At 48.1% G+C, this 25,305-nt stretch overlaps 1 protein-coding gene across 2 annotated transcripts; it reads left to right on the forward strand.

The window, feature by feature from the left end:
- Positions 1-413: 413 nt before the first annotated feature.
- On the forward strand, positions 414-23,892 carry LOC133343908 (phosphatidylinositol 4-kinase beta-like). 2 transcript variants are annotated; one of them, XM_061553908.1, is made up of 13 exons: positions 476-526; positions 3,784-3,889; positions 5,076-6,083; positions 9,991-10,221; positions 10,752-10,979; positions 11,258-11,385; positions 11,497-11,601; positions 13,410-13,533; positions 14,787-14,900; positions 15,368-15,519; positions 17,036-17,168; positions 18,772-18,892; positions 20,004-23,892. In XM_061553908.1, exons 2-13 carry the CDS (start codon positions 3,788-3,790, stop codon positions 20,183-20,185), a joined length of 2,628 nt encoding a protein of 875 aa, XP_061409892.1. In that variant the 5' UTR covers positions 476-526; positions 3,784-3,787; the 3' UTR covers positions 20,186-23,892. The 2 variants fall into 2 exon arrangements, with proteins under 2 accessions (XP_061409893.1, XP_061409892.1); XM_061553909.1 differs by lacking the exon at positions 3,784-3,889 and having other exon boundaries at positions 414-526.
- The last annotated feature ends 1,413 nt before the right edge of the window (positions 23,893-25,305 follow it).

Genomic DNA, 25,305 nt, shown 5'->3' on the forward strand with positions numbered 1-25,305 from the left:
GCAGGAGGGGGGAGAGGAGGAGGAGAGGAGGAGGGGAGAGACACGGGGGGACGAGGAGGAAGAGGGGAGAGACACGGGGAGGAGGAGGGGAGAGAGACACGGGGAGGAGGGTAGAGACACGGGGGGACGGTAGAGACACGGGGAGGAGGAGGGGAGAGACACGGGGAGGAGGGTAGAGACACGGGGGGACGGGGAGGAGGGTAGAGACACGGGGGGACGGTAGAGACACAGGGAGACGAGGAGGAAGAGGGGAGAGACACGGGGAGGAGGAGGGGAGAGAGACACGGGGAGGAGGGGAGAGACACGGGGAGGAGGGGAGAGACACGAGGAGGAGGAGGGGAGAGAGACACGGGGAGGAGGGTAGAGACACGGGGGGACGGTAGAGACACGGGGAGGAGGAGGGGAGAGACACGGGGAGGAGGGTAGAGACACGGGGGGACGGGGAGGAGGGTAGAGACACGGGGAGGAGGGGAGAGAGACACGGGGAGACGCGGAGGAGTGTAGAGAGGAGACATCACCGGGAGAGGTGAGCGAGCGAGCTTGTGTGTGTGTGCCTGTGGACGACTTGAGCGATCTACAATATCCCTTGTCAACAGCACGTACAGTGCGTGTGTACACGCACAGTGTGTGTACGTGTGTATGTATGTGTGAGTGTGTGTGTGCGTAGGCGACACGCGTTGTGTTTATTTTTGTTTTAAAACGCCTCGAACCTCGCGTAGCGCCCAATTCTGTAGGCGACTCCCGCCTACAGAATTCGCTCAGTGGTACACGTGGTACAGTGTGCGCAGCGCCGTCAAGTTATAGTGTGTACAGTGCGCGGTGTACAGTGCGGTGTGCGGCGTATTGGGTACAGTGCGGCACGACGGCGTACAGTGCGGCGGGACGCTGCGCTTGATGACTCTTGACATTTATATTCCGCTTAGCGATGATTATAGTACAGCAGCCGTGCTTCCGTCATTATTACAGTGCTGTAATTATGATTAATTCTCAAACTGCATCTCAAAGGTCTTATTTAAAGGCCCAGTGCTGGGCTGTGGGTGTGCATCACACCGCTGTGTGTTGTGCTGTGTGTGTGCATCACACCGCTGTGTGTGGTGCTGTGTGTTGTGTGTGCATCACACCGCTGTGTGTTGTGCTGTGTGTGTTGTGTGTGTGCATCACACCGCTGTGTGTGGTGCTGTGTGTTGTGCTGTGTGTGTGTTGTGTGTGCATCACACCGCTGTGTGTGGTGCTGTGTTGTGTGCTGTGTGTGTGCATCACACCGCTGTGTGTGGTGCTGTGTTGTGCTGTGTGTTGTGTGCTGTGTGTGTGCATCACACCGCTGTGTGTGTGCATCACACCGCTGTGTGTGGTGCTGTTGTGTGTATGTTGTGCTGTGTGTGTGCATCACACCGCTGTGTATTGTGCTGTGTGTTGTGTGTGCATCACACCGCTGTGTGTTGTGCTGTGTGTTGTGCTGTGTGTGTTGTGTGTGTGCATCACACCGCTGTGTGTTGTGTTGTGTGTGTGTTGTGTTGTGTGTGTGCATCACACCGCTGTGTGTTGTGCTGTGTGTGCTGTGTGTGTGCATCACACCGCTGTGTGTGGTGTTGTGCTGTGTGTTGTGTTGTGTGTGTGCATCACACCGCTGTGTGTTGTGCTGTGTGTTGTGCTGTGTGTGTGCATGACACAGCTGTGTGTTGTGCTGTGTGTTGTGTTGTGTGTGTGCATCACACCGCTGTGTGTTGTGCTGTGTGTTGTGTTGTGTGTGTGCATCACACCGCTGTGTGTTGTGCTGTGTGTTGTGCTGTGTGTGTGCATGACACAGCTGTGTGTTGTGCTGTGCGTTGTGCTGTGTGTTGTGCATCACACCGCTGTGTGTTGTGTTGTGTGTGTGCATCACACCGCTGTGCGTTGTGCTGTGTGTTGTGCTGTGTGTTGTGCATCACACCGCTGTGTGTTGTGCTGTGTGTTGTGCTGTGTCTTGTGCTGTGTGTTGTGCTGTGTCTTGTGCTGTGTGTTGTGCATCACACCGCTGTGTGTTGTGCTGTGTGTGTGCATCACACCGCTGTGTGTGTGCATCACACCGCTGTGTGTTGTGCTGGGTGTGTGCATCACGCCGCTGTGTGTTGTGCATCACACCACTGTGTCTTGTGCTGTGTGTGTGCATCACACCACTGTGTCTTGTGCTGTGTGTGTGCATCACACCACTGTGTTGTGCATCACACCACTGTGTCTTGTGCTGTGTGTGTGCATCACACCGCTGTGTGTTGTGCTGGGTGTGTGCATCACACCGCTGTGTGTTGTGCATCACACCACTGTGTCTTGTGCTGTGTGTGTGCATCACACCACTGTGTCTTGTGCTGTGTGTGTGCATCACACCACTGTGTCTTGTGCTGTGTGTGTGCATCACACCACTGTGTCTTGTGCTGTGTGTGTGCATCACACCACTGTGTCTTGTGCTGTGTGTGTGCATCACACCACTGTGTTGTGCATCACACCACTGTGTCTTGTGCTGTGTGTGTGCATCACACCGCTGTGTGTTGTGCTGGGTGTGTGCATCACACCGCTGTGTGTTGTGCATCACACCACTGTGTCTTGTGCTGTGTGTGTGCATCACACCACTGTGTCTTGTGCTGTGTGTGTGCATCACACCACTGTGTCTTGTGCTGTGTGTGTGCATCACACCACTGTGTCTTGTGCTGTGTGTGTGCATCACACCGCTGTGTGTTGTGCTGTGTGTGTGCATCACACTGCTGTGTGTTGTGCTGTGTGTTGTGCTGTGTGTGTGCATCACACCGCTGTGTGTTGTGCTGTGTGTTGTGCTGTATGTGCGCATCACACCGCTGTGTGTTGTGCTGTGTGTTGTGTGTGTGCATCACACTGCTGTGTGTTGTGCTGTGTGTTGTGCTGTGTGTGTGCATCACACTGCTGTGTGTGTGCTATGTCTTGTGTTGTGTGTGTGCATCACACCGCTGTGTGTTGTGCTGTGTGTGTGCATCACACCGCTGCGTGCCGTGCTTGTGCTGCAGTGGGGGGAGGCAGATTGTGATGAGTGTTGTATGTGGCCATGTGGGGCTGGGGCCTTCACTTCGGCTGATCTGCTGAGTAGTGGGACGTGCGGTGTTGCTGCTGGGGTCAAACGCAGCACATCCACAGCACCCCATGGGTGGCCGCAAAACGTGAATGGAGCGATAAGGCGGCGGGGAATTTAAATGAAGCATTAGTAAGCTCAGATTAACACATTTGTGTACAGGGTTCATTGCCATGTGTCGAGATTCATAATCTGCTTCCTGTGGGCAAGGCTGCCTCCTCAGAAAATCTGTTCACGCAATTCGCTTTGGTTTTATGTACCATAGTTACGCTGTAGACGTGTCAGGGTTTAAACTTTACACTACTGGGTCAGAGTTCTAATGCGTTGTTTCCTCTCAAAGGAATGTCATTGCGATGCCCTGAGTATGACGTTTGCGTTGCTAGTGGAGGGTTGTCATCGGCGCTGTTAAAGTGTGCTGCATATAAGAACGGTTATCATAAAACATATTCAAAGATGCTTCTGAATGCAACGCTTCATTCTAACTGGTTTAATTAAGTAAGGAAACGTGAAATTTAGTGGCCTTTAGACAAGCAGTAGCCTGCTGAAGTGTGTGTTAATATTTAACAATGTAGGAATTTATTATTTTGAATATTGTTCATTTACATATTTTAAATAATAACAAATTCAGCAATTTTTTATTAACCAATGGATAAAGGCCTCCCCACGCCATATCGGTCATGTGCATGTTTTGCTTATACTTCACCATGCAGGTCAATGCGAATTGAAGCAGGAGGGGTGGGAGCGAAGGGAGGGCCGCCTCTGATATCACTTCCCACTGATGCTCGCTGTGGCCTGCACTCAAACTCACGGCACCAGGTTCATAGCGCATCGGACCCGTCGCTTCAAATATAGTTGCATGTTATTTAACAAGTGGGTGATTTTGGATATGCTGAAACCCATGTTCATAACATGCCAGTACTGTACTCATCCCAGAGTGTCCACGTGACAGCACATGACATCTATGGAGATGCACCACCATTAGTTACCTCGAAATGGTTCCTTACAGGTTTGCTCAGCGGTACGCGAACTAACCACGTGATTTCATCACCAAGCCACATTTGTACTTTGCTCTCTATCAGCTGTTAACTTGAATGATTTAAATGCCGATGTTCAGAATATATCCTGGCACATCCTCAGCGTTCGTGTAGGACAGGTCGTGGAAACATCACTGGTGTTTCTGGGAAGATCTCGCACTGCTTGCTGCTGGATTAACCCGACCACCTGATGCCATGCCCCTGTGTACACATACTTATCCTAAGTGCTCAGCACTTTGGCAAGGATTACTTACGTTCAATCTCATGTCCAGAATTCCTATTTCAGTTGAAACAATCCAAATTAATATTTTGCTGAAGTAATCTGTGCAATACAGGGATATTATGATTAGAAATCAATATATTTTTGGTGCAGTGATGTGCACCTGCCCAGAATACTGTTCACATAATTACTGTTAAATTTGGTGCAGGTTTCGTAGCTCAACCGTTACTCTAACTTTAAACCTGTTGGGTAATGTGGTTAACAGACTTTACATGCAGGTCTTATTTAAAGCCGCAATATGAAGTGCTACTTTGTTATATTTAAATATACAAGGCAACTCGCCAGCTTTTATTCAACAACCTAATCTGCTAATGAGACTCAAACATTTTAACTGGTTTCGACTTTGCCTGTTTAAACTAATTTCTGCTCAATAACAGTCTAAAGGTTTATTGACTCAAATGCTAGTGTATTTGTACATGGAGAGACGCATGCTTTATGGGTAGATGTTTAAGTATTTATTGCAAAAATGCTTAGGTTTATTTTGTTAATGATTATTATGAACTTACAAACCATACTATGGAGAGAGGTGAAACCGGATGTAATATTTTTCTCTTAAAATGTACATTCTAACAAACGATGTTATACTTGCTTTGTACACGATTGAAAATATTAATATTGGTTAATGATGCCAAAAAATATCCACGTGTTGTACATTGTGTGAGTATTAGCCCTACTTTTTTTTTGCCAGAAAACATTCAAAGGGGGGATGGAGTGCGAAGTTCCCGCAGTTTGTGGCGAGCCTGATGAAGCGGCTGTGAAGCAGTCGAACGGCGAGAATCCCGGCTACACTTACGCTCCCTCCTGCGCAACGCGGCCCTCACTCGGCTGCATCCTTGAAAGTGCCACTCCCCCCATCATAGACTTGGAAGTGGCAGAAAAGACTTGCCAGAAAGTCCTGGAGAGTCTTAAATTAAAGCAGACCGACCAGAGCGTGGACAAAAAGCAAGATGACATTTTTATTTTGGACGCCGCCGAGTGTTCGGACTGTTTGGATGGGATCGCCGGGTCAGAAGGTCTCGACCTTAAAAAGGAACAGGAAACAGCTGTTACACGCAACGGACAGATGAAGGATGCGGGATGCAGCCGCGTTACACCCGGCGTCCGGAAACACAAGGCCGTCTCCTCGGCCTCGAAGCAGTCGCTGCTGCTGCGCCTCTTTGAGTCGAAGCTGTTCGACGTCTCCATGGCGATTTCATACTTGCACAGCTCCAAGGAGCCAGGGGTACAGGCCTACCTTGGCAACAAGCTGTTCAGCTTCCCTGCGGACGCCACCGACTTCTACCTGCCGCAGCTGCTGACGATGTACCTGCACGGCGCCGAGGAGGCCGGCGATGCCATCAAGCCGTACCTGGTCCACCGCTGCCGGCGCAGTCCGGACTTCGCCCTGCGCTGCGCCTGGTTGCTGGGCGCCTACTCGGCGGATGGGCAGCCGTCGTCACGGCAGAAGCATTCGCGCGGCACCAAGCTCCGGCGCCTCATCCTGTCGGACGAGCTGGTCCCTGCCACCCCGGCTCCGTCGGCTCCGCCGCATCAGCTGCTGGCGGCGTCCGCGCGGGCCAAGCTGCGTGCCGCGGCCGTGTCGCCCGGCAAGCGCACGCACCAGCGCTCCAAGTCGGACGCCACGAGCAGCTGCATCCAGGCCGACGGGCTGCGCCGAACGTCCAGCATTCCCCGCGTGGAGGCGCAGCACGACGAGGTGAGGCCGGAGTCGCGGGTGGCATTGATCACGTCAGCGTGGAGCAGTGCCCATTCCGCCATTGGACATCTTACATTCATGTTCTGGCCAAACTGACTTTGTGCTATTTCGAAATAATCTGTCAAGGGGAAGCCTGATTGATATAGATACATGTCATTTATTTCAGCAGGAAGGGGTCTGCTCAAACAAGTCCACTTGCAGATGCCAGACTCCTTCCTTAATGATTGATGCGATGCTGTCCACAGGTGTGCTCATAACACTGCACCGGCTACGATAATTTGAGTTAAACCAAATGTGTTAAGGTTATTGCAGCTGAGCTCTAATAATGTTCATAATGCTTTTATTATAATGCATTCTACGTCTATGTTATTTTAGTGTCAATAAATTTGAGCGGGTTCATCATGCACGGCCATAATCAGTCCACTGCTGGATGAAGGCCCGCGCAAGCTCTCGCCATCTATTCATCATTCAGAGCCTCTTCCAAAAGTAGCCCATCATTCAATTCACAAATCAATTTCTCGTTACTTGGTAAGGGTCCAGTTGGTATGCCCAGCATATTAAATTGCATAGAGCTTAAAACCCCAATCCCTTCATCATCATCATGAAATTTTACGTACATACTGATGAGGGCCCATTTTAAGCAGTCGGTTTATTTTACAGGTGAAATCTGGCTGAAATATGGTAGGGAACTGCATGACTATCACAAAGCTTGAAAAATGAAAATCAAAAGTACAAATAAAACAGGACAATTAAACAATTTCCACTGAGTTGTAATTCCCTTCTCGAGTATAGTCAAGGGAATAGATTTCCTGCTTGGTGTAGTGCAACCTAAAGATGGTCAATTCTGTGCACGTTCATGGGTATCCCGTGGCTTAGGGTGGTGTGAGGCCACAGCCATCGATTTACCTTCATCCTCAATAGGTTGAGCTCACCTTTGCTATTCTATATCAGGTACGGCTCTTACAATTAGCAACGTGATTTATATTTTTCCAAAAAAAATCACAACCATTACTGGATGTGGCCGCGGTGGGCACTGTAAAAAAAAAACCCTGACTAAGTAATTTTTTGCGATAATCAAAATAGATTTTATTTCAGGCCGTAACCTGCACGTGATTGATCGGGTTTCCACTCGTTTGTCTGCACAGACAGGTGCTGGCTATTTACACAGTTAGGTTAATGTGGGAACACACAAAATTAATTACTTGACTGATTGCAAGTGCGTTGTTTTCATCAGTGGTGAACCCCGTGGCGTGGCACGCTGTGTGACCCTGTGGTGTGGCACACACTGTAACCCCGTGGGGTGGCGCACACTGTAACCCCGTGGGGTGGCACGCTGTGTGACCCCGTGTTGTGGCACACACTGTAACCCCGTGGTGTGGCACACTGTGTGACCCTGTGGTGTGGCACACACTGTGACCCCGTGTTGTGGCACGCTGTGTGACCCTGTGGTGTGGCACACACTGTGACCCCATGGTGTGGCACGCTGTGTGACCCCGTGGTGTGGCACACACTGTGACCCCGTGGTGTGGCGCACACTGTAACCCCGTGGTTTGGCACACTGAGACCCCATGGTGTAGCACACTGTGTGACCCCGTGGTGTGGCACACTGTGACCCCGTGGTGTGGCACACTGTGTGACCCCGTGGTGTGGCACGCACTGTGACCCCGTGGTGTGGCACACACTGTGACCCCGTGGTGTGGCACACTGTGTGACCCCGTGGTGTGGCACACTGTGTGACCCCGTGGTGTGGCACACACTGTGACCCCGTGGTGTGGCACACTGTGTGACCCCGTGGTGTGGCACGCACTGTGACCCCGTGGTGTGGCACGCTGTGTGACCCCGTGGTGTGGCACGCTGTGTGACCCCGTGGTGTGGCACGCTGTGACCCCGTGGTGTGGCACGCTGTGTGACCCCGTGGTGTGGCACACACTGTGACCCCGTGGTGTGGCACGCTGTGTGACCCCGTGGTGTGGCACACTGTGACCCCGTGGTGTGGCACGCTGTGTGACCCCGTGGTGTGGCACACTGTGACCCCGTGGTGTGGCACGCTGTGTGACCCCGTGGTGTGGCACACTGTGACCCCATGGTGTGGCACACTGTGTGACCCCGTGGTGTGGCACACTGTGTGACCCCGTGGTGTGGCACACTGTGACCCCGTGGTGTGGCACGCTGTGTGACCCCGTGGTGTGGCACACACTGTGACCCCGTGGTGTGGCACGCTGTGTGACCCCGTGGTGTGGCACACTGTGACCCCGTGGTGTGGCACGCTGTGTGACCCCGTGGTGTGGCACACTGTGACCCCGTGGTGTGGCACGCTGTGAGACCCGACGGCGGCGTATTGGTGCAATCGAGGACTTGAACTCTGACATTTTTAAAGCGCTGTACTCTTTATTTTCCATGAGTCCTATTTGCTGCGAGGGTGAAGGTCAACTCATTTCACTATCTCACATCCCTTATCGGATAGTTAAACATCGTAGGTATTGTGTCTCTGCTCTAAATTACATCACAGGGCAAGGAGCGAACGCGATGATAACTGTCCATTTCGACTCGGGGAATTCACTCTACTTTGCAACATTTAATGTACAGTATTTACTCTTTATTTACTCTCTCGCCAAGTGGCACTGTAGCTGAGTGCTTAACTCTTAAGCAGCAGCTCATGAGTTCAAATCCTGCTCAGGGTAATACGCAGCCCATCCGGTATCGATAAAATGACGAACACTCGGTAGTAATTAAACAGCGGTGGGTGCCTTGCAGAGAGACTGCACACTGCCGTAGGAATGCGCAATTTCTACCACTGGCTCGTGTCTGCCAATACGAGCTGCTCCCTAAACGCATTAAGCACGGAGAGGCTTTTCACTTGTTTGATTATCTCATGTAGTAACTCGTACACCTATCGACATTTGGGGTGTGGGGTTCAAGGGAGGAAGCGTTAGAGCAGGGGATGACATGGACTGGCCCTATCCGCTCAAGGGTAGAAGTGTCTCCGTAGGCTCCACATGTGGGGCTTGGCTATAAGTAGACATGCCACTGAGCATGCGGCTCTCACTAATGCATGGTGCCAGTGATTCGTGATTGCAATTTGAGAAATGCTGAAAATCTCCAGCCCCGCCTCGTGCTCCTCTTTACACGGCGGCGGCTATGAGGTTGAAGCTTTGTTTTGGATAAGAAAAACATTGTTTCCTTCACACTCCCTGTTATAAGTTAGTGGAACGAATGGATTCTATCGTTCACTCATTTCTCGCGTAAAAATATGCGAAAGTGTTTGTTGTGAACTCGTGCGAATGAGTTGCCTTTGTCTGTGAGATATTATTTCCACAGCCTCTCCGTTTAGATTTTCCTTGCAGACTAAGACATTTAAAATGCCCTGTGTGCCTTTCGCAAAATAACGTTAATAGTTTAATCTACAAAGAATGATTGGCTCTTTCATTGAGCTGTTGCTCTTTGTGTAGATGATTACACAAAGTCATAAACTCGTTTCTATTAAACCGAGATAGAACAATGACTGACGTGCTGGTCTGACAGGAACATCGGACAAATTGTGAGTGCGACTGCATTGGCATTGGTGCACTAGCACATTGGTGTACTTAAACGTTATACATGTTTTTGCATTGTCTAAACACATCCTTGTTTGTTTACTTATTAACTTAATTTCACCCACAATCAAACAACACGCATCTAAAACTATACTTTGGCATCTACAGTTAGAAAAAAAACTGTCCGTATATGAATTTGAAGGAACCGGTTGTCACACACGTGATAAGATATTTTAAACTGTGGGCGTGAAATCCATTTGAATCCAAATCATCGCGCACCCATTTTTAAAGCGTTGCGCGTTGGCCATTGACAGCGCTGAGCCGGGCTGTCCGCATGACGCGCGCGCTGCCCGCTGGCCTGTGTGCGCGTGCAGCAGACGGCCCGTCTCGCCCCGGAGCGCGAGTTCATCAAGTCGCTGATGGCCATCGGCAAGCGGCTGGCCACGCTGCCCACGCGCGAGCAGAAGACGCAGCGTCTCATCGCCGAGCTCTCGCTGCTCAACCTGTCGTTGCCCGCACGCGTCTGGCTGCCCACGGCCGTGAGCGCGCACCACATCGTGCGTCTGCCGCACACCCAGGCCGTCGTGCTCAACTCCAAGGACAAGGTGAGCGAACGTGGATCCGCTCTCGCACGGCGCGATGACGAGCTCGTCTCGTTGAGGTGTCGTGAAACATCTACTAAACTAATTAACTGTGTTTTTATTTTAGTAGTCTTCTGGCTTACTGATGTAAAAACATTTTAATGTTGCTTTTTGTATAAAAAAAATACCCAGCAACACACAAAACCCATTCTGGATTATTGGTCACCGGTTCGAGAAGTTTCATGGTTGGATTCCATCTCCCGGCGAGGCCGTTGAAACAACGGTCGAGTTTGTCAAATCCCCACGAGCTTGTCCATCCAGCAGTATAAATGGGTACACCGCTGTTTGTCGAATGGCAGGTCGCGCGTACTTGTGTCGAGTGCAGGCACGCCCGCCCACCTCTCCCAGCGCGTCTGGCCAACGTGGTAGCCACCCTCGAGAGTTCGCTGTAGTCGAGGCCCCTCTTCCACCAGCAGCGGTGCGAGCGAGCAGTCGCGGTCACACCGCACCTTCACGCTGTATTACGATTACGCTGTGCGTGCTTGTCGGGGCAGGCCCCGTACCTGATCTACGTGGAGGTGCTGGAGTGCGAGGACCTGGAGATGTCGACGGTGCCCACGCGCATCCCCGAGGCGCGGATCCGCGTGTCGCGCTCCGAGGAGAACCTACCCGACTGCTTCGTGGCCGGGGAGGCCCCGAGAACCGGCAGCTTCACGGCACACAACCCCGACCCCGACGAGGAGGCCTGGTCCCAGGACGACATCGCCGACCTGCAGGTGGAGGTGTGTGGCTCGAGTCTGCGCCCGATTTGCACGCACGCAGCCAGTTTTGCGAATCCACGGCTGCATGAGGTCAGCACAAGTCGTTGGTCGTGAGTGCCGTTTGATTACGCCACGCTGGTCGGTACGGGTTGGGAAAGGTGAGAAGCATCAACAATGGGGCATAGAAGTACAGAACAGCAATGGATTTTACTGCGCTGACTTTGCACACAAATGCACACGCATGAAGTTTTGATCTCTCCCACATTAAGCTCTTCAAATGCTCTTATTGTAATTCCCAGCAACCTGACATCCACAAGTCGGACAAGTCTACCAACAGTAGTGACACCATCTCGCAGTTCTCTGTGGACAGCATCACAAGCCTGGACAGCAAGGCCGAGCCTGCCTACTTCCTGGCTGGGGACATCAGGTGCCGACCACACCACTCATCCTTTCAGTTTCTTAACTAGACGCAATGTTTAGATGGTGATGGGATGGGTGTGTACGCATTCGAAGAGGCAGTGTCCAATTGTCATTGCAGGCGGCGCCTGTCAGAGCAGCTAAACCTTCCAGCGACGCAATTCCGCCGAGACCCAGAGGACCCCTCTGCCGCTGCCCTCAAGGAGCCCTGGAAGGAGAAAGTCAGGTGCAGGTCACATGACACTCACGTCGCACTCACGCCACACTCGCATCGCAATCACGTGGCACAAGTGTTGTTCCCCCATCGCACGTGCATCTTTGCCCACCTTGTTTCCGCACGGACCTTCGTAGCTAAGCCTTTGTACTTGCTGAGCCTCTTATAATCGTGAGCTGCTTTTCCATGCTGCCCTAGAGTTGTTTCTAAGATAAGCACATGAGCAAAACAAGTGAGCCTTATTAACAATAATAATATAATATGATTCCGCTATATAGCATCCTCTTATCCGTGAAGCCTAATATCTGCATAGACAGCTGATCAAAGTAAAATTGCGTTCCCTCGAGGATTCGTTGGAGTTAAAAGAAACATGTGCGTCGCACGTGTTGCAGGCGCCAAATGCATTGGTGGGGCACAGCTGGGGGTGGGTGGTTGGGGGGTGGGGTGGTCTGGCTTTAAAAATAATAAAAACAAACACTGGCCACGCCGCCCACTTTCGAGAGATGCCACCTCGGGCACAATTTCTCCCTGGTAACGATTCTCCGTAATGACTACAGCCCGATATCGTGGACCTTAGGAAGTGTATATCGCTCACAGAGATACACTGGAGGTCGTCTTAGAGTATTGGAGTAATTGTTCTCCTGCGTGTGTTCCTCATCATCCACCCAGTAAGAGTGATCTCGCTTTCACTAAATACACTCGCAAAACTTAACTTTTAAGTTTCCACCAGGAGCTGCAGATGTAGAGTAGTGACAAAGGCATTCCAACTCGCAGGTAATAAATACTGGCATTATTTTAATATCTCTGCTTCTTCTACTTTGTGTGGCAGCATTGCAGGAGGGAATTTGTTTTTTTATGCAAATCCCGTGTATAATGACAGGTAGATCGGCAAAAGTTTCTAGGTTGCATTTTCACCACATTGACACTTGAAATGCATCATACATTTCAAATTTTGTTATTTAAATGTTCGTAATTGGCTTACGTACATTCACTTTAATAGTGAATTTGTCGTTGCGTATAGCTGTTGGTAATTCACAACTCTAAGCCGTTTCCTTTAGGCGTCGGATGTCTGCGTGGGGGAACATGGCTAAACTTAGTATTTAATTTGGGCACACGTCGTGGTGAAACTCCACTGCGGGTAAGCCTAGGCAATATGTGTAATCATTATATTCTTGATTGCTTTCTAAATGCTGCAAAGGGACAAAGGTAAAGGTGTAGACCCGCAATGTCTTACGCCTCTGATGGCAGGAGGGCCTCCACGAGAGAGGCAGCACGAGATGGCTCTTTCACTTGTATTTGTTGTCCTATTCTTGCACGCTGGCCAGACATCATGGAAGAGGTGGCACCACCCACACTGTGCCCCACCATACGCAACCTGCCAGTCATCTGTGGTCGTACCCCTTTATGCTTTTGAGTGGAGAGAGGCGGGGATTTCAACAGCTGTGCCAGAGGAATCAACCAGTGACCTCTATACTGCATGCCCAGTGTGCTAACCATTACATGATGGCAGCATTTCTGAAATGATGTACTTCAGTGTTCATCATTGCAAGGCCCACGGGCCACTGGCAGACCCCAGTGGCCTTTAGTGCGGCCCACGGAGTGAAAACACCCCCCATCGTCATTGTGCTGTCAAACCCCAGTAGTTTCTAATGTGTAGCGGCCCTCACACTGATGTCTTAATGGCGAAAGTGCCCCCCTCTGAAAATTAGTGAAGAGCACTGATGTACTTCATCTAAATGTTCCAGCATGTTGTGTGGATGTTTGTATTGTGCTTTCCTGTGTGTGTGTGTAAAGCCTATTGGTCTTGCTTGGGTTTGCAGGCGTATCAGGGAAACTTCCCCTTACGGCCACTTGCCCAACTGGAAGCTGCTGTCGGTGATTGTCAAGTGTGGCGACGACCTGCGGCAGGAGCTGCTCGCGTACCAGTTCCTGCGGCAGCTTCAGGTACGTGCCGTTGACGCCGCTCCACCCCGCTCGCCCTCCTGGGTTCATGGGCGTCTTGGCTCTGAAATCCGTAGGGTGGGGCTAAAGAAATATATCCTAAGTCCTGTGGTTTGCGCATCCCCCGGGAGTCCCATTGTTATTCGAAAGGGTTTTGACTTGGGAAATATGAAAAAGGAAAACGTGTGTTCAATTGCCAAATATAAACATTTAAGTTCGTACATATTTAGAGTTATGTGCACCCCCTTAGCTCTCAATTCTCAAGGCCACGACGTGTTGATGACGATATCAGTTATTTGGTCAAGGCTATGATGGAGCCAACGGCACGATACCCCTCCCCCATCCCTCCCTTCTGCCGGGTCACGAGTTGAATGACTTTGGAAACCCTGCAATACATTATTCTACTCCGCAAGCCCTGCTGTAGACGAGGCGATGTTACATCTATGAAATACAGGTCTATAAGCAGTAGATCATATCTGTTTATTGCCTTGCTGACAAGAAACCGGGGAGCCTTCAGCATCTGCTGGGTTAGCTTCATTGAGACGGTCCAAGCACCGTGTGGCACCGCTCACTTGACAGACTCAACATTGCCCATTCATCCTTTTCACCTGGGAGGTGACTTAATACAAAAGTGGTACACTCATGCATGGATATTCTTCCTTTGTCTTTATCCATGGCACCCTTGGAAAATGGGGAATGGGATTATTGTAAGGCAGAGATGTATTCAAGCACGTGTTGTGCTGTGCGTTTTGTAATATATCCAAACCCCGCAGCGGTTGCAGATTGCATTGTGTGATTATTTAAATTTGGTGGATGGCACCAAAAACAAAGAAGCATTCCCAAGCACCCACCAAATAGTTAATATTTTTTTAATCGTAATTTTGTCCTTACAGGGTTAATTTGTTGATAATTTTATTACAAATATAAGACGCATCCAGAGAATAGATTTTTAGTTCGCGGGAATTAAATTTTTCAAAATTGAATCTCCAAATTTTCATATTTATGTGCAGATAGCGAGGTGGGCAAAATATATCACACACATGAAATCTGTCTGCACACCAGGAGGCATGTCAATCCGTAGAGACTCTGATGTGAGATTACCAGGAATAGCTCGTAAGCTGTTTGTGTTTCCTCATTTACAAGTGTGGCTCACTTGATTTCAAGACTATTGTTGCGACCTCTCTTGTCATCTGATGTGATTGTCATGAAGGATTCCTGCTCGTGTGTGTGTGTATGTTGCTATGTTGGCTGTGCAGTCTGTGTGGGAGCAGGAGAGGGTGCCGCTGTGGCTGAAGCCCTATAAGATCCTGGTGACATCAGCTGACAGCGGGATGATCGAGCCCATCCTCAACGCCGTCTCGATCCACCAGGTGAGCTACGCCCGGCCTGCGGGTGAAGAGATTTGTATTTCAGCAGTGACTGGCTGCCTGTAGTCACTGCTGCCATCTGTATTCAAGGCCTTAAATGGACTTGCTCCTCCCTACATTCATGAGCTCCTTCAGCCATCAAGATCACTAAGATGCTCACGGTCTCCAGGCTTCACACTTGGGGGTGACGGTGCCTTTAAATTTGCGGCACCTAAACTCTGGAATTTATTGCCCTTCGAGGTCAGGACTTCCGAGACTAGAAATCTTCAAATCTCGACCAGAAACATATCTGTTTAAAATTACTTTTTCTCTCAGTTATTTTCAAACGTCCTTCTCACTTTTGTCCTCCTTGGTTGATGTTAAAATATATCCGCCTTTCCATGCAAAGCGCCCTGAGAACGATTATTTAAGAGCACTTTGTAAATTTAAATTATTATTAATTATTATTATGCCACTCCCCGCACGCGCAGGTGAAGAAGCAGTCCCAGCTGTCACTGCTCGAGTACTTCCTGCAGGAGCATGGCAGCCCCAACACGGAGGGCTTCCTCACTGCTCAGCGCCACTTTGTGGAGAGCTGTGCCGCCTACTGCCTCATCTGCTACATCCTGCAGGTCAAGGACAGGTGCGTGTGTGTGTGCCACCTACTGCCTCCTCTGCTACATCCTGCAGGTCAAGGACAGGTGCGTGTGTGTGTGCCACCTACCTCCTCATCTGCTACATCCTGCAGGTCAAGGACAGGTGCGTGTGTGTGTGCCACCTACTGCCTCATCTGCTACATCCTGCAGGTCAAGGACAGGTGCGTGTGTGTGCCGCCCTGCCGAGTGAGTCGCTGGCATGCACCAAGAGTGGGCAGCAGCTTCTTTTTCCATTTTAGCCACTTTTGACTCTTAGAGGGTGGTCGGAAATATCAACACTGCACTCTGTTAACTTTTACTTTTCCCAAATTGAGCTTGAACGTTCTAGTGGGTGTTGTGTCACGAGACAAGGTGCCAATTCAGAATGCTTGCAGAGCAGTGCAACCTACAGCTAGCTGCCTGTGAGATGCCTTGAAGTGGGCTCTGGTCCACACAATAGGAGCCAGCACTCTCTCAGCAGCACTGCCACTGACAGTAATGTTCATTGCATCACAGTCAAACGGATGTTTTTCATTCTCAGAGCTGGAAGTTTGCCAAATTAACTGATAGTTTTTTTCTGTGCAGTCATTGGTGCCTGGTATACCACTCTGTTGGAAGTCTACAGTGGAAAATTAAAGTGTTTTTTTAATGAAATTAGACCCCAGTCATCATACACGCTACACAGCCACACAGTGTAGTCACAAATAATACGGCGACTTTCAAATCTAAAGCGAGAAACGACCCTCTGGGTGGCACGTGTCCCCACGGGAACAGCACCTTGTGTGTACATTACCAACGGCTCCGTGGGTTAATTCCAACGCGTTAATTACTAACGGCTCCGGCACGCTTGGACTGGCGGCGTCTGTGTTGGTAGAGTTTAAATCTCGGCACGGCAGTTAGCGGGCGTTTGTAATGAGAGCCCTCACTCTCCAAGGGGGAGGCGGTGGCATTTGCAGTGTGTGGGTTCACATTCCTGTGGGTACGTGATGTCATTGTTGTGCAACTTGCAGGATATTTATTGTAGCCAAAGCAATATTTTGCTGAAAGATGTAATTCTTGTGTTTGAATTGCCATTTTTCACCTAACCGAATTAAATATCTACATCTCCCAAATTCTCTTGTAGCTCATGATCATGTAGTTAAATATTAGTTTACATCATTATTGTAAAAATACTAATTTAGAGATAAAGGTACCTTTATAAGCACGATTACGTTATGTTATTTTATGTTATTTTCTCCTCCCCCACAAAGATCTACACCATTATCGATTCATCAAAATCTATGGCAAATTGAAGCAGGCTTTCCACCAAATGAGTCCGGTTTAGAGAAGTTTTAATGTATGGAGTCATTTTGCGATATGTAATATAAAGCATACCTTGCACAAGATTCTTGTATGGCTTGAAAAATAAATCGCGCGACAAATGACGGTACAGTTGATTTACTATTGACGATTTTTACTTTTGTACATTTTTATCCATTGAATAATAACTTAGCGGTGTGGCGTGTGCCTATCACTGGCTGGCAGGCACAACGGAAACATCCTCCTCGACTCCGAGGGACACATCATCCACATCGACTTTGGCTTCATCCTCTCGAACTCCCCGCGCAACCTGGGCTTTGAGACCTCCGCCTTTAAACTCACCGCGGAGTTTGTGGAGGTGAGTCATGACCTGCAGTCTAGTTTTACGTTATGATCGTTCATGCTGTGGTTCATTAATGTCACTGAATCACCCTGTGTAGGCATGTGTGCCTGTCTTGAGCACAGAAAAGTAGGACCGTAACGATTTGACCCCCTGGTGTTTTGATGCATCACATCGGTGTGTTTAGATTCTTGTATCATCGTAGGCAAGCGGAGTAATTTGTTTTTATTATTCCATGCTATGAACGTAGTAATGGATTATACAAGACTTCGGATGTTTCTGGTTCTCCGTCCCGCGAGGTGCACTCCCGTTATGTGATCTTCCTCGGGTTTCCGATGAGCGCCCTGTGCAAGCGTCGTCCTCTTTCCATGTCGCTTTCCGAGGGAAGCCTTGGGCCTCGACTGCCATAGGGGGGAGCCACAGCGCTCTTGGATCCTTCTCTGCCTGGGCTTAGGGGCCGTCCATAAATTACGTCACGCACCAGGGGGGGGGGTCAGACATTTGTGATGATGTTTGACGAGGGGGGGGGATTTGAAAAATGTGACGTCACATCAAAATGCGCAACTTTAAATAAATATAGAATTGTTATAACAACACTAATTGTTATAACAACACTCCTACAACATCAGAGTGCAGCCCCACATTTAATATGCACTACAATGACAATAGTTTAAAGCGATTTTAAGCATGTTTTATTTTCAAAATGGAAATATGGTTTTGAGGGTGGGGGGGGGGGCAGAGCTTTGTGACATCATAGTTGATTGAGGGGGGCGGTCTGACTTTTTGTGACGTCGAGTGACGAGGGGGGTAAAAATTCGTCCAAAATCGCGTGACGTCATTTATGGACGCCCCTTAGCAAGATTCTCATTGTTTCGTGATGGGCACTTGCAATATTTTCTGCTGCTCGTTGCTAATACTTGGTCTGGATATATTTCAGGTAAATTGTTTTAAGAGTTTGTTCCAGCCTGCACAACAACTCCCCTCTTTTATTTTATTAGTGTTCCATTCCTTACGTGCAATTTGTAACTTTTTCTATTTTGTTATCATTGTTTCTCAGATGATAGTTGGTGCTTTTACGTTTTAAGCAATACTGTTATTCTGAAGGTATTTGGAAAATACTTAAATCATTTATTACAATTATGGTAAAACCTCAGATAACAGGACTGGGTAAACAAGTTTAATCACAAATAGGAGGGAACTCTCGTGCGTAGATAGTTTAAATTTCTGGCTAACTGCAAACGTATTGAAAATCAATCTAACAGAAACACACAAACTCTTTAAATAATTGTTAACATACAATGGAATGGAAAGTTAAATCCCTACAAACATTTTCAATGAATAATATTCTAAGTTTGAATACACTTACTATACCGTGAAGACTATGAGATACAGTAAATAAAATACGGACCAAAATAACACAACCTGGCTTAGGCGTCCTCTGGATCAACTCAGCCTAAAATGAGTGCCTGTTGTGTTGTGTCAGCATCAGTGCTCGGGAGATTAAAGTGACCTGGGTTTGATCATTCCACCCCCATGTCTGCCATGCCACCCTTAGAACAACACTTCCCTTATCAGTTTATCCTCAAACATAATTGTATGATTATCACGCGCGTGCGTGCAGGTGATGGGTGGACCAGACAGTGACATGTTCAACTATTACAAGCTGCTCATGCTGCAGGGGCTGATTACTGCTCGCAAGCACATGGAGCGAGTGGTCCAGATTGTGGAGATCATGCAGCAGGGTGAGACCCAACAACACGTGCCACTGTTATGTTTCCGTGTATTATTCTGCGTGTTTGCCAAGGAAAACCTCGCAGGAGTCTAAAGATTCTCTTTCAGGAGGGTCCTGCCAAGTGTTCGCAGCAGAGGGAGATGTAACTTGGTGTAATTCCAATAGAGTCATGTTCAGGTCATTTCTCAGCATTGGGATGTTTGGCCAAAACAATGAGCACGTGGTTTGTTTTAGTTATGGGAGGAAAACCAGAGAACCCAGTGGAAACCCATGCCGAACAGAGGCGGAACATCCACACTCTACATAGGAAGGTGTCCGAGTCGGGACTCAAACCCAGGTTCATATTGCTGTTACCACTGTGTGGTGTGTCAGCCTCACCCCACCCTCAGTGTATAGTTAGATTATTGTGGAAATGCTTAATATGAATCTTCTATAAATTGTGAAAGTAATGGCTATAGGTTAGCATAGAGCCCTGTTGTGGTTGTACTGACGTTTGACTGCTGTTTTGTGTCTGTGCATTGTTTACGTACGTGTTTGTGTGTATGCTGTTGTATGTAATGCTTTGTTTGAATACTTCTTCTTTCTGTGCCCCCCTCCCCGCCCTGACCCCACTCCCGCCCTGACCCCCACCCCTTTTCTATTCAAGCCTATTGTAGGGTTTTTATAAAGCCTCCTGAAATGGAGTTGCATTTAGATGCTGCGTAAAAGAGTTATTGTTGCGTCATTATGCATGTGCACTTTGATACTTGCCTATGATTATTGAGAGTGGGCAAAATATAATTCCAAGAATGTTGCAACATGAGTACCCACATTGTTATATAATTATGAAAGCACAGAAATATGTTTTTCATTGTTAATATCATAAAGCCAGCCAGGAATTGTACATTGCCAGCCTTAATATGCGATTACTAACGCCACTTTCCCCAACAGTCGTGAGTCCACAACAGAGAATGTCTTGTGTGTATATGTTGTTCTATTATCGTGTGCGTGCGCTGTTGTCTTTGTATTATGTTGTGGGGGGGAGGCAGTGCAGCGGTTAGCGCGTTGCGCTACGAACCTGTTGACCCGCGTTTGATTCCTGCATCACGCGCCTTGTTTTGTGGTGCATGTTTTGCACTCAGGCTCGCAGCTGCCGTGCTTCCACGGAGCGAGCACCATCAGGCAGCTCAAGGAGCGCTTCCACGTGAGCCTCACGGAGGAGCAGCTGCAGTCGACCATCGAGCAGATGGTGGAGGGCAGCATGCGCTCGCTCACCACGCGCCTCTACGATGGCTTCCAGTACATCACCAACGGCATCATGTGACAGCCGCCCGCTGCCTGTCGGCCTGGCACGCGTGTGACTTCCATTCTCGCCGTCTGCCTGCTCGCCCTGGCTGCATGCGGCACTATCACCATACGAACCAAATTCAGCGAGGGTCTGGGGTTCATGATTATCACTGCTGGTTACATCCACAATGGTAAACACTGCTTATTGCAGGAATTCTTCAAACAAATTTGTTTGTTCTTTCCTCTGCCTGCTAAGGGGTTAACCTCGGCTGCTTTTCAGAGGAAAACAGATGTGTCAGTTTCCAAGTAGCATTTCGAATCCGGAAGGGGGAGATCGTGATAAAGGATGTGTACACGGATAATATGCGGACCATAAAGAAATGTGAATTAGTGGCATAATCATTGCAAAATTCCTACATTTGTTTAATATCATTAGCTCGGTACGTAATTGCGATCCAAACATCATCCGCAAACTTATATCAAAACCCGCGCTTATGAAATGAATCTTGCGGCACTGAGTGCACGTGTGTGTGTGCCTGGCATCTCCTACCCCTACGCGCGAGCTCTCCGCCACATTCCCCCCTCCCCCCATGGGCCTCATTGGGTGTCCTGCTCCTGTGAGGTTCTACTGAATGAAGAGGAGCAGCTGTCACGGCCGTGTTGGGTGGAGGGAATAGCTCCGCTGTCAACTAAAAAAAAATGCTAAATGTGTAAATAGACTGTGCTTGCGTGTGATCGTATTCACACTTTAGCATCCTCTAGAGACTGCCTCGTGGATTCTGCTGTTGCCCAGTTTTAACCGTTTCTTGCTCTCTGTGGGTTATCGGCAGGTGGATGTTTACAGATCGGCGAGCTTAGGCTTGCTCAGTACTTCTCGACTTGTCTGATCTGCGTTATTTTCCCATCGGTTTCCCCGTACAGAAATTAAATTTCCTAAAATTGTATAACCTCACCTGATGAATAGGCTGTTCGATAGTGCTTCTAGAGGAATTGGGCACGCTGCTTTTAACAACCCAGATAGTAAAGTATTGTACCAAAAGCATGTGCTGCACACATGCACATAGCATTAATTGTAGTGACCTCCATTGTGCTTTGTTAATGGGGTTTATGTAGTTCCTGCTGCACTTTAACCATCCCCAGTCGTTTTTTCTGGGTTGCAGATTTCGTCTATATTCTTTGTCAAGCCTGTCTTCAACAAGCCTTTGTAAAAACATGTACAGATAGACAAGTCGTTTGCTATTTAGTTTGACAATTATGATGTCCGTATGCTAGCTATAAAGCACCAACAAATATATAATACGGCAATGTCAAATATCTATTTTACAAAGGGTAATGTGTGTACATCACATTTGTGACAAGATTTCCTAACCGTTCACGAGTCTTTTGGATGTAATTGCATGTGTGTCATTGCTCTACAATGTGTATAGTCCATTTAATGAACGCATGACCATATAAGTTGTACCTGCTGGTTAATGACAGTCCTTTCGCATTAAATGATGGCTTTTTTAGGCAGTTGCAAAAACATACGAGGCATCAATACCCCATTAACTGGATTCCGGAATGAGGTAAGGCCATGAACAAGGTTAATATATTTTCAAATTAAGCGTACACCAGTGAGAATTACTAAGTTCTCTGCTATCCTGCATTCATAGACTTCCATGTTCAATTAAAACAATAGAAATGAGATACACATGCAGACCACTTTCTATATGTGCCCAGCTATACCATGTAAGAAATTACCACCCCAAATACATTGGCCCTATTTCTACAAAATCTTAATAGAAACTGCCATTTGCTAACACGTGAATTAAGGCCACATTTTCGGTTTAATTGTCCCACAGCTGAAATAACGTTGACACCCGACTTTAATCAATGAGCCACGTGCCATTCTCTCAGGGCAATGGTTAAGCAAGGATCCCGGCACTGCGTCAGCCATGCCAGGTGACATACCCGCAGCTCCGCGGGGCTGGTAGTGCCGTGCGGAGGCTGTGGTAGCACACGGCGCAGTGAAGCGTGCTGGGTGATTATTCACCTCTGGGTGGGTGCAGGCTGCGTATGGGTCAAAATGTAAACTAAAGAAGCGCTCGAGACTTTCACAGGAACCTTGACGGTGGGAGAGCCCAGAATGTTACCTTTTGAATAGTAATCAATCGCAGGCTATTTATACCGCATCCGATTGATGCCACGTGATTACGTGCAACTCTAAATCGATTAGTGCAAATTCTGTTTTTCCTCTTTTAAAGGAGACGCTTTGTTTCCATTTGGAATCATATGATGCCTGAAGTCAGTACAATTATTCAGAATCAAGGATTTAAAAGTTACTACATACTTGTTATTAGATTCACTTAGAATAAACATTAATTGACTCGTGCTTAAAAGGTAAGACAAACAACTATACACCTGATTACATATTTCTAAATGTTAATGTCTCATTTCATTGCCACCGTGAATGCAATTGCACAATCTTTAGCCTGGCCGATGTCCGCTATTTTCAATATTCGTTCTTGGCGCCCTTCATTGTTTGTGTTTACTGGACTGGAAACTGCAGGAGAGAGGCCTGATGAGTCGATTGCTTTGTGTTGAGCAGTATTATGGAGCTAATGTGTATTCGTGTGTACGGCGCTTTTTTCATGTGATGCACGCGTGCGTGTCCGGTGACGATCGTGAAGTTTTATACCGTATAGCAATGTCTAGAAAACGTAGAATACCCATGGGTGTTCTGTTGTAGAAATGTGTGCGATGACTTTAAGTTCAGTCGTGTGTTTGTGCTGAAATATGCAATGGGGCACCTGCTCGTCGTTGCTGACAGCTCTAAACCACAGCGGAAATTCGACATTCACATGCCAGGGGCCATTCCAGCCACTGTCATGGTGCCCGTTGCATCGACCGTGTGATCGCTTCAGACCAATTTAATGCCGACCGAGATATCAACCCTCAAAGGGCTTGCGAGTTAAGTTGATCTCACAGCAACACCAAGATGGGCAGTACATTCAGCGGCCTGATCATTGGAGCCACCCCATTGCTGGTGATTAGTGAAAAATGATAAATGGTGAAGAAAGTGCACATTCTATAGTGAAGTGCAATTGTTCAGTTATTTCGCATTTGACAAGTATTTAATTGTAACCAAGTATGATTTAAAATGTGAATTGCCTAGTTTTACATGAGGAAAAAAAGTTCACAATAGCAAACAATCATTAGGAATATTGTAAAATGTCACAACATATGGTGTCTGTGGTTGATAACATTTCACTTGCCCTGATGTGTCATTTTATAACTTCATTGAGTTTTGTCAGTGGTTGGGACTGTGATGGTAGATTTCAAAGCCGAGGGCTCACACTTGGTGTGCCCCCTCCGGCCAAATCCAGCCGTTCGATTGCTTCCAGTGTCACACGTACACGAAGCGATTTAAATTGCACTCCTAAAATCCTCGCGCTTGGCCACATTTTCTGTAGAGTGGCTATGTCAATGCCATCGGGAAATGTATGTAACTTGTCCTGGGGGATTGTAATGCATTTCCAAATGACGCTAAAAGCTTGAATGGTCCTGCAGAGTGACGAAGCAAAGGATTGCGTCACAAACTGGTGTTTGCCAAACTCTTGGCCTCATAACCCTCTCTCCCAGTTCCACATTTGCCAACTGAAAGGTGATGTTTCATGTGGGACGCTGGACTGGATGTGGGTTACAGAGTGTCAAGTTGGAAAACCCTTTACGAGACTCAGGCACAATAAAATTTTCACCAAACTGTTGACTTGTGTTGCGTCTTCCATTTTCACCAGGCAAAAGGATGAGTGTTCAGTGTGGTTGCGTGGCAGACGGGCTAAATACAGGAATACAATGAAGGAGAAAGATGACGGGAGACGTGGTAGGAATGGAGAAAGCTGACGGAGCGAGGAGAGACCTGAAAGCGACAAGAAAAACGCTGGCAAAGATGGACAAAGAGAAGATTAAATGAAAGACAGAAACTTGCCACAGTGCCGTGGGGTGGAACTTGCCACCAGCGGTGGTCCTTCATTGAAAGCCCCGTTTTCAAGCTTAAGTCTCATTTCACGGCGTGACTTTAGACTGGTTTGCAACAGTAAACATGTAAGCAGAGGATTACCGAAAAACCACCGCAAAATCCAGCAATAACAATGAAAAGGTGGTATGAAATTGGGCCGTCCATAAATGACGTCACACGATTTTGGACGATTTTTGACCCCCCCCCCCCTCGTCACATGGTGTCACAAAGTCAGACCCCCCTCAAATATGACGTCACAAAGCTCTGCCCCCCCCCCCCTCAAAAAAATAAAACATGCTTCAAATCGCTTTAAACTATTGTCATTGTAGTGCGTATTTAATGTGCATCTGCACTCTGATGTAGGAGAAAACATGTATTAAAAAGTCTATTTAATTAAGTAGAACGTGTTTATATTTATTTAAAGTTGCGCATTTTGATTTGTTGAAAATGGCAATAATGCGGCAATTATTAGATGAATAACGTTTTAAAAATAACGTTTTTGTACGCCTTTTGGCGTCCTCTGGTCTGGCACCGTTTGAGACGAGGCTCAAAAGAAAGCTGTCTCTGGTGTGGACCAATCAGTTTCAAGGACAATGCATATACTATCAGTATTTTTGTTTGCATTCTGACCACAAGTATTGTGATTAATTCAGACATGATTCCTTGTAAAAAGGTTTAAGTTTTGTTGCCAGAAAAGGGGAAAAACCTACTCTTATATTTTGGTACTGGCAAAGGAGGTCTCATGATCAAAAACGTTTAGAGCAAAGTCAAGCTTAGCGACTGAGTTTACAATAAAAAAAACGAAAGGATCGGACTCAAAACGAACGGCAAAGGCATTCCGATGGGGTTACCATCGGCACAACCGAATTGCCATCACCAACATGGAGAACAACTGAACGCCTCTTCCCCCCCCCCTCCCCCCCAATTGAAGGCCGCACGCGAGGGATGAGAGCTGCCTGTGTGTGCAGGACGCACGGCGAGAACGCGAGGATCAGGGTGCGAGGAGCACGTGGTTCAACAACACGGCCATGCACGAAGAATATGGAACGAGAAGTGAAAAGTGCGCAAAGAAGCAGGGAGGCATGCCACGGCTGTGTCACGGGGCGAGGGGGTTGGGGTGGTGCCGTCACCCTGGCCGGCCACGAGGCAACACAGCAGGG

Source organism: Lethenteron reissneri, chromosome 18 (genome assembly GCF_015708825.2).
Source record: "Lethenteron reissneri isolate LAM-NWPU_2019-01 chromosome 18, ASM1570882v1, whole genome shotgun sequence".
Taxonomy (NCBI): domain Eukaryota; kingdom Metazoa; phylum Chordata; class Hyperoartia; order Petromyzontiformes; family Petromyzontidae; genus Lethenteron; species Lethenteron reissneri.